The 9,404-nt window shown below is 40.7% G+C and overlaps 1 protein-coding gene across 1 annotated transcript; it reads left to right on the top strand.

Annotated features, from left to right (window-relative positions):
• Positions 1-1,715: 1,715 nt before the first annotated feature.
• LOC104953564 (sorting nexin-19-like) lies at positions 1,716-8,257 on the top strand. The gene is made up of 9 exons (XM_010780512.1): positions 1,716-1,831; positions 3,288-3,537; positions 3,630-3,824; positions 4,734-5,900; positions 6,899-7,097; positions 7,244-7,344; positions 7,449-7,568; positions 7,682-7,803; positions 8,165-8,257. The coding sequence occupies exons 1-9, from the start codon at positions 1,794-1,796 to the stop codon at positions 8,244-8,246; spliced, it is 2,274 nt and encodes a 757-aa protein (XP_010778814.1). The 5' UTR covers positions 1,716-1,793; the 3' UTR covers positions 8,247-8,257.
• Positions 8,258-9,404: the final 1,147 nt, after the last annotated feature.

Here is a 9,404-nt window from a genome sequence, read left to right on the forward strand (position 1 = left end):
TGTCAGGAAGGATTCTTGCCTAGCTTCTGAAGGAAGTGACTCGGAAGACATGTGCTACCAAGCAAGCATCCTCGCGATTGAGAAACGGTCTCGGACTCTCTAAAGTACCTCTCCTCTGAGCAGTCATTTTAAAGAGACGTCCATTAATGATGACAGGAGGCACAGCAGCACTCTGATGGACAGCTGTGTTCCGTTCTTATTATACATCCATGATGTGTTCATGACGACTTATATATATTTACTTTTAATTCATTAACAGTGCGGTATAATGAGACAATAACAGGCTACAGATGCGGACATGTACACACACACACATATATTTATATAAATATATACAATTTTAGAATCAAACAAGTATGAGAGCACTCTCATAATAACGTAGCACAATCAGAGACTGGATATATCCCCCCCCTCTCTCTCTGGTCGCTGAAACGGGGAATTGAAATTACGGGCCAAAAGTTGTACAAGTATTAAAAGTATATGACACCAAACCAACTGAGGCCCGTCTGTCCGCCGCATCTACGCACTGTACCACACACACACCTACACACTGTACCACACACACCTACTGCTCCTAAAGCATAATCAGGCTACAGCCGTTGTGTATTTTATTATGTGAAGCACTAAATTAGAAAAGGTCTTAGAAAAATATCGACTCTTTGTTTGTAGATATCTACTAAACTACAGCATACAAATACAGAAAGTAATGTAGGCCTGTTATACTGAGTGATATATATTTTACACACTGTTCTGCTTTCTGCACGGACCTCACAGCTGTTCTCACTGTAAACATCGCTTCGCGATGAAAGCAGTTACTAAAATAATATCCAGGGGATGCATGCAGAGCTGTCATTGGCTGAGATAAGTCCGGCCGTGCGTCACGCCTCCACCGTTCCCGGAAATGCATCCATGGAGGATGCATCAGTGTCTCCTCGGTTAGAGCTCCTCCAGAGAGCCTCCTCGATGCTCGATGCTCGGTCCTCGAAGTGCATTTAGAGAAATGAGATGTCCTTCAAAATGGCGCGCTGAAATTCATTTCCGGGTCACTACCGGAGGACTGAGGAGTCGAGGAGTCGAGGAGGGGAAATTTGAGTATTGAGAAACCTCTCATATTTGGATTCGATGAGATTGTGCAGGAGAGACACAGCTTTCCGATATCTCTGTTGACATGGTGCACACAGCGGTCGTGGTAGAATGCTAACTTTTGGTGAATTTAGGAGAAATCTACAGACGCAAATAGACAAACTATAGTAAGATAAACACTTAAATGTGTATTTTGTACGTTTTCCTTCCAAAAGCCTGAAAGAAAACATGTTATAGAATCAAAATAGCACAAAATCTCAAAATTGACCAGTACTTGAAAAACGATGTTTTTGCCTGCCACGTGTCTCGCCTTAACGTGGAAATCCTGCAGGACACAAATGCCTCGTCTCTGTTCCCTTAATTTGGGAGTGATTACCCTTCAGCCCCGGGGGTGCAGAGGAAAGGCAGCGTTACCCCCCGTCTGCACGTTGTTTCTCTTTCAGAAACACAGAAGACTGTTTGTATGATGCGATCACAGACACGCTGCAAACGGTGTCCGCCAAAAGTCGAGTCCAGTGTCTATGGAGTGTCATTTTTATTTGTTATAGTTTGGGAAGATTGAAAATCGGTAGGGAAAGCCAGCTAAGTCGGTAGGCGGTAGAAACATGTCAAAAGCGGTAGACTACCGCCCAAATCGGTAGGGTTGGCAGGTCTGCATACGTCATGATACGGGAAGTAAACAAACCAGAGAAGCAGTTGTCATCACGCTCATGAGACCTCACATCCCGTGCCATGACAGCTCGTGCAGGTTTGTTATTATTTATTTTATTGATAGCTATGGACAGATTTATCTCGGAAAGGATGACGCTTCATTACGCAGGACTTTGCACTGTGCCTGCGATGTGCTCTGCAAAGTTGTAACGTTAGCTAGCTGGGTCCTAGCCAAACGCAAGACAAACATGTACCAATTTAAGGTAGTCATGATTATTGGCAAGAAGGCACACTTTACACGACATTACTACAGACCTCAAACAAATGCTCAGAATGTTTTCTTCGTTTCGGCATGCATTCAGCACACCAAAAAGCCACAGTTTTATTTGATTTTGATTTATAACGCCCCGCCTTACATCGAGTCCTGTTCCACTAGTAATGAATTAACACCAGCGTAAAAGTGAAAGGTGTAGACGGAGCAGGATTACAACGTCAAATTAATCGCAACATAGATATAATTTGGAAATATATTGTTCCATTTCGAAACATCTGTGTGCAGTTACGTTCATCTATTGCATATAATGGAGCCACATCTCTTAAAAAACATGTTTTCCCGACGTATACGCCATGCCAGAAACCCCGAGTAAATGGTCAAATATGTAAGTGGAGTTTGGTGGCGCGTTTTATCAACCAACATGATAGCGATAGGACTATACTAATTCAGACACGTTAGGTAAATGGTGGGGTTATAATAAATGATAAATACAGTCTAAAAATAATAAATGTGTGCCAAATACAGGTTGTGCTAATGTATAGTCAAGCTAATACACATTAGCTGCCGAGACAGCTATCATCAATATTTGCACAATTTTTTTTTTTTAGCTTTGCAAAGGCTTTCCATTTAAATTAGTTATTTATGATCAATGAGGCCAACCGAATGTCTGGTAAGTGTGCAGCACGAGGTATTGATAAGAAATTCGCGTAAAATGAAAAATCAACTGTTATTACAATTTATAAAACACATTCATAATAAAGACTATTTCAATTTACAAAGTACACATTCGGGTAGAAAATTAGCCTAGTAGCAGCAGCAGCAGCAGCAGTATTTATAACATAAAGTGTAACATGTAGAATGTAGTGTGGTAGAAGCTAGATAACAGAGATACTTACAGAGTCTTGTTACAGCATTTCACTTGTCAAACAAAGAAGAAAGCCAGTAATAACTGGCAATATTTACATTTAAATAGGTACATATTGCATAACAGTGATGTCTTAGTCTTTGTTTAGCTAAATTTGTCTTTAATAAAACTATCAAGCATGAGTAGTAGTTGGTTTCTGTGGTTTAAGGAAAATAACTTAAAACATGCCATTTGTAGGCAACACTGTTCTCATAATTCATGAAAAACTAGTTTGAGGAAAAGCGGTCAGTAGAAATTACTTGATGTCACTCTCTTTAGCCTAATTTAACTTCTTCAGATTCTGTTTTTAATATTATACATAATCTGTATTCTCTATTTTTTTTGACATGTTGCTCTGGCATGAATGATCTCCAGATCTCCCATTGAGGGTGTCAAACCGGACAGTAACCCCCGCAGTGCCATGGCTGAGGTGTTAGGACATAGGAGCTTGTTGGGCTTTGGTGTTGTGTTGGCATGGCTGGTGCTGTTCCACCTGCTGGTCAACATCTGGCTGCTGTGCGTGTTCACCAGCCTGCTGGTGGTGCTCGGGGGCTGGCTCGGGTCACAGGCCGTCCTGGAGTCCAACAGTGTGGTTCACCTGGAGAGGTTCATCACCATGGAACAGGTAAATGTGAATTTGACTTCCCGTGTTTTAAGCAACGGTGTATTATCACTCCAGTATTACATAATTTACACTTTGTCCTCGCTAAATCATAGGTTCCACCAACTGTGGAGGATGAGCACAAATTGGACCAGGAGATTCACAACACTGTGAGGAAAATCATCAGGGACTTTGTCACCTCCTGGTACTCCACTGTGTCCTCTGAGAGTGGGTTCGAAACAGAGGTTCAAGAGGCTATGATCTCTATGGCCATGGAACTGAAAATACGTGCTAGACAGCTCGACAGGAAGGTAATTTGATTCAAGACATCATTGTTGGAAAAAAACCGATTAGGTTGATTTTGATAAATGTTTAGGAGGTTAACATGCTGTCGATACTGTCAATGTATGAATAGAGTTAGGTATTCAGGGTTTTATGTGGCTTCCCTGCGGATACACCACTAGTTATGTGTATTTCATATCAATTTTAAATAATCAACGCGTTTTAATCAGATGCACAAGGCCACATCTGTCTGTTCTGACTATGATCTCTTTAATCGTGATTACAGCTTTTTGCGTCTGTGTGGACATTAGCTTTTATTAGCTCATTGAAACATTTAATGTTTCTCTTTCAGTCTTATTTAAAATATTTTAAGATGCCTGGGGAGCTGATTATTTAAAAGAAAACTTAGTGTCAACAGTTCCTTTTAGTATCGGCTTAGTTGGAAACATTACAGTAATTATAATTTCAACATTTTAAACTACCTATTTCTTTGCATCAGCAAAACACCATTTATACTTTCTTACATCCACCTTATATTGCTTTTTTTTTGTAAACGCATTTGATATTAAAACACATTGAACCATGTTCTTTAAAATGAAATTAGAGGAAAGGAAAGAAATACCTAAACACATTAATTTGTATCAACTACAGAAGTCTAATCATTGACAGTGTATTGCTAAACGCCATGTCTTCTGCTTATTATATTTATATATACAGTATATATATATACAGTAGTGTGTATATATATATATTATGATATTTATAAAAATAGTTCTATCATGCAACAAAGAGTTTTTTGCAGCTATCAGACAAAGAATATATCATGTGTATATCATATATGCTGTATATTGCACAATAATGGTAACAGATAACAGAAACTGTTACCAGATTAACTAGATAAAATTATACTGGTTTTATATTCTTTTGGATGACTTCAGGAGCTGACCCAGAGGATCCTGGATCTGTTTGGCTGCCACCTGCAGGACTACATCAGAGCCAAAGAGCTGCTTACCGAAACGCCTCGGACAGCAAAGTACAGCGGTGAGAGCGAGCAGCTGTGGAAAGCGTATTCCATGGTTACCATGCCTCATCTCGCCATGAGCAGTGACACGATGGAAGTCAACTACACCAGAGCGGTCACAGATTTGTTGCTGCATGTTTTGGTTCCTCCTCCTCACTTAGAGACCCGTACCGGCCGCTTCGTTGTTGGAGAACTAATCACCTGCAACGTTATGCTCCCTCTCATTGCTAAACTGTCGGACCCGGACTGGTTAAACTTTCTCGTGATCGGCTTATTCAACAACTCCTGCAAACCACAGGAACCAATTAAATCAGAGCTACTTGCTTCATCCCCATCTCTACCACCACCGCCTGCTGAATCCGAGCTTGCTCCACCGCAAGAGACCACATACGTTCCCCAGAAGAATAATGAAGTTTCTGTGACTGAAGCTGTCAAAGATGCAGAGATGGCCTCGCCTGAGCAGGCAGCCTATGATGTGATTGACTCCGAGGAGATGAACGAGAATATAACTGAAGAAGAAGAACCCACTCTACCCTTTTTGAGGCGTTTCACGAGAGGAACCAAGTCAAACCCATTTTACCAGGAGAACGACTCTGACCTGGACTCTCCTTCCGCTGACTATAAGCAAAGTTCCATTGATTCCCTAGTCATGATCAGCCCAGAAGACAACAGTAATGGTGGGGACCTGGAGGATGTTTGCCCCAGTCCAGTGGATGGTTCTTGTCCTAAAGTCCTGGTGAATTCTGAACCGGTGGGGCATCCTTATGATCTGTCGTCAGGTAGGATGGCAGAGGGGACTCCTGGTAATGGTAGACTTCAGGACGTGGACAAGGAGGGCATTTCTCCTTTAGTAAATCCAGCCAGAGAGTTTCTTCTGGGACTAGAGACCCCTGGGTTGGGGAATCCCAATGAGCTGACTGTCAGTCCGTTACAGGGCTCCTCCCCTATACAGTCCTTCAGTTTTGAGCCCCTCAGCAGCCCTGATGGACCGATCATGATCCAGAACCTTCGCATCACTGGCACCATCACAGCCAAAGAGCACCGCGGCACCGGATCACACCCCTACACCCTTTACACTATCAAAGTAAGAAGAATCTAGTTCTGCTTCTTCATCATTTTTTCATTATTCTGGGGATTTTGTCATGCAGTTGTTCCATGGTGGCATTAAGCTGATGTAACGTCCAAAGGTTACGACTGAAAGACCAATTCAAAGTTGCAAATTAAGAATTGTTAAACATGTGAAGTTAGCCTTTGGAGATTTCTGCACAAGCAGCACAAATGCTTTTATAAACAGCATCTCAGCACCAGGGTTCCTTGATTCACTTCCTACAGTATTGCTTTTAGGATATTCAATCGGCCAACATTTGTTGGTGGAAATGTACAAACAACACAGCAATGCACCAGCTTAGGCCTCGAAGAATAATTGTGATATATGCCCAAGGTCTGTATGATCCAATCATTTGTCCAAAAATCAAAAGATATTTACATTAGAAAAAAAGAAGAAGAGAAAAGCAACAAGTCCGCAAAATTCCTAAAATTATAATCAATTATCAAAACAGATCCCAATTAACTTTCTACCAATCAACTTACCAATAATCAGATTTATCAATTTTAATCATATTCCGTGTAGGAAATAACAAAGCAGAGACTGCCACCATTTATTGTTCATTTGGTTTTATATTATCTCCAATGTTTAACAGAAGGGAAAGAAAGGTTGTGTTCACTTTAAACTGTGTTTTCTCAGAGCTGAAATATCTTTCACTCTAAACTACAATTACATAATTGAGTCTCAAAGAATTTGAATACGAAATGTATCAAATGTAAAAAAAAGGATTTATAAAATATGAAAAAAGGAACCATTTTATGTTTGGATATTGATCCCATTTCTACATTTTAATATATTTTTATATTGCATTAAAATTGTGATATTGGATAACTATTGAATATTGGTACGTTTACTTAAACTCCTGACAGTAATTGTCAGGAGTTTAAATACACAAATCTCTTTCTTTTACCAAAACATGGGTTGACCCCAATATAATGTATGTGACAAGTCTTATACTCTGTTGTCTTGGTTTTCAGTATGAGACAGCAATGTGCTGTGAGAACCCAGAAGGGGTCCAGCCGGGCTCTGAGGAGGCTGAAGTCCCCCCCTCAGGCTGTGACAATCCATCGCCCATTCAGCAGGTGGCCTATCACATGGTCAATAGACGATACAGCGAGTTCCTCAACCTGCAAACACGGCTGGAAGAGAAAACTGAAGTACGGAAACTCATCAAAGGTAGGAAGGATCTGGATAGTTTTACGCAAAAAAAAAAATCTAACCATGGCTTACAAACAAACCTGGTTCAAATCTTGGCCGCTGCTGAAATTCAGTTTAATAAATGTTTGGTACTTGAGCTAGCATCCAGGATTGTTATCTTTCAGGTGTGAAAGGTCCAAAGAAAGTCTTTCCAGACATGCCGTTTGGAAACATGGACAGTGACAAGATAGAGGCCAGGAAAGGACTTCTGGAGACCTTTCTTAAGGTTGGAGGATTGGTATTTTATACCATTTGAATGTATTTTTACACCAAATGTACAATGTCATTTTGTTTTAAAGTTGTAGAAAAACATTCTATCATCTTTTTCAGCAACTTTGTTCCATCCCTGAAATCGCCAACAGTGTGGAGATGCAGGAGTTTCTGGCTCTCAATACAGACGCCAGGATTGCCTTTGTCAAGAAACCTTTTATTGTGTCACGCATAGACAAGGTTTGATCCTGAATAGATTTGTTATGGTACTTTTCTTCAAGTCATAAAGACCAATATACACATGATCATTTGTTTTAATGCTTTTTCATTGTTCATGGGTTTTGTGTGTTTAGATTGTGGTGAATGCCATCGTGGACACTCTGAAGACAGCGTTTCCTCGTTCTGAACCTCAGAGCCCGACAGAGGATAACGAGTCAGAGATGGATGGAGGGAAAATGAGTACAGACAAAAAGAGGTATGACTCCAGAGACTAACTTTTATCCACATTCCTAAAAATAACCCAGAAAATTTGGTCGGAGTGGCTCGAGTTTTTGCCGATTCGCCCCTGCTTTGCCTCTGCTCCATAAACTTTGAGTCAGCTTTTGATCCCGATACCAATGCTGCCAGTTCTGTCATGTGTTTTAAAAACAATATTATCATTTGACAGAACCTCAATATCTAATAAGTTGATGTTCTGATCCTGCAGAAAATATCACATGAACTTCCTCAGCAGATGGATTTTGCCCAGTTAAGGAAATGTTTAAATGTCTTATTGTTTTTATCAAGCACTTAAAGACTTCTTGTCCAGACAACAGAATTATGTTTTTAACCTCAAGTTCTGACCATTTCACTGGATGGGAAGCCTGTGAGGGGTCATGTCCCGCATGGAGGGGTCTAGGACGGGACTACTCAGCGTAAAACTTCCTCTGGCAGGTGAAAAGAAGCAGGGTTTTTCTTGAAGCAGAGTGTTTAGTTTAGTTTTTGTTTACTATTTGTTTATAGTGTCGTGGACAGTGACTGTCACAAAAAACAGTAAATGGAGCAGCTTTAGCAAACATTGCTAATTTCCAGCTGTTGTCCCCGGCCAGATGATAATAGACACCCTTAAAATCGCAATACTTCAACCGCATTTGTTATAAAAAAAGGCCAAGTAGATGCAGACGAACGGATAAAAGATAACAATAAAATGCAAACAACACATGCTACTACATACAGTGGGGCAACAAAGTATTTAGTCAGCCACCAATTGTGCAAGTTCTCCCACTTAAAAAGATGAGAGGCCTGTAATTTTCATCCTAGGTATACCTAGGACAAAATGAGATTTTTTTTTCCAGAAAATCACATTCTGATTTTTAAAGAATTTATTTGCAAATTATTTGCAAATTATGGTGGAAAATAAGTATTTGGTCAATAACAAAAGTTAATCTCAATACTTTGTTATATACCCTTTGTTGGCAATGACAGAGGTCAAACATTTTCTGTAAGTCTTCACAAGGTTTTCACACACTGTTGCTGGTATTTTGGCCCATTCCTCCATGCAGATCTCCTCTAGAGCAGTGATGTTTTGGGGCTGTCGCTGGGCAACACAGACTTTCAACTCCCTCCAAAGATTTTCTATGGGGTTGAGATCTGGAGACTGGCTAGGCCACTCCAGGACCTTGAAATGCTTCTTACGAAGCCACTCCTTCGTTGCCCGGGCGGTGTGTTTGGGATCATTGTCATGCTGAAAGACCCAGCCACGTTTCATCTTCAATGCCCTTGCTGATGGAAGGAGGTTGTCACTCAAAATCTCACGATACATGGCCCCATTCGTTCTTTCCTTTACACGGATCAGTCGTCCTGGTCCCTTTGCAGAAAAACAGCCCCAAAGCATGATGTTTCCACCCCCATGTTTCACAGTAGGTATGGTGTTCTTTGGATGCAACTCAGCATTCTTTCTCCTCCAAACACGTCTAGTTGAGTTTTTACCAAAAAGTTCTATTTTGGTTTCATCTGACCATATGACATTCTCCCAATCCTCTTCTGGATCATCTAAATGCTCTCTAGCAAACTTCAGACGGGCCTGGACATGTACTG

The sequence above is a fragment of the Notothenia coriiceps genome, unplaced genomic scaffold (assembly GCF_000735185.1).
Source record: "Notothenia coriiceps isolate Sejong01 unplaced genomic scaffold, NC01 NC01_scaffold00022006, whole genome shotgun sequence".
NCBI lineage: Eukaryota > Metazoa > Chordata > Actinopteri > Perciformes > Nototheniidae > Notothenia > Notothenia coriiceps.

Coding starts and splice junctions, on each gene's coding strand:
- LOC104953564 (XM_010780512.1), top strand. CDS start 1,794: ATGAGACCTCACATCCCGTGCCATGACAGCTCGTGCAG. Junction 3,538..3,629: donor GGTTCATCACCATGGAACAG/GTAAATGTGAAT, acceptor GCTAAATCATAG/GTTCCACCAACTGTGGAGGA. Junction 7,569..7,681: donor TTGTGTCACGCATAGACAAG/GTTTGATCCTGA, acceptor TTGTGTGTTTAG/ATTGTGGTGAATGCCATCGT.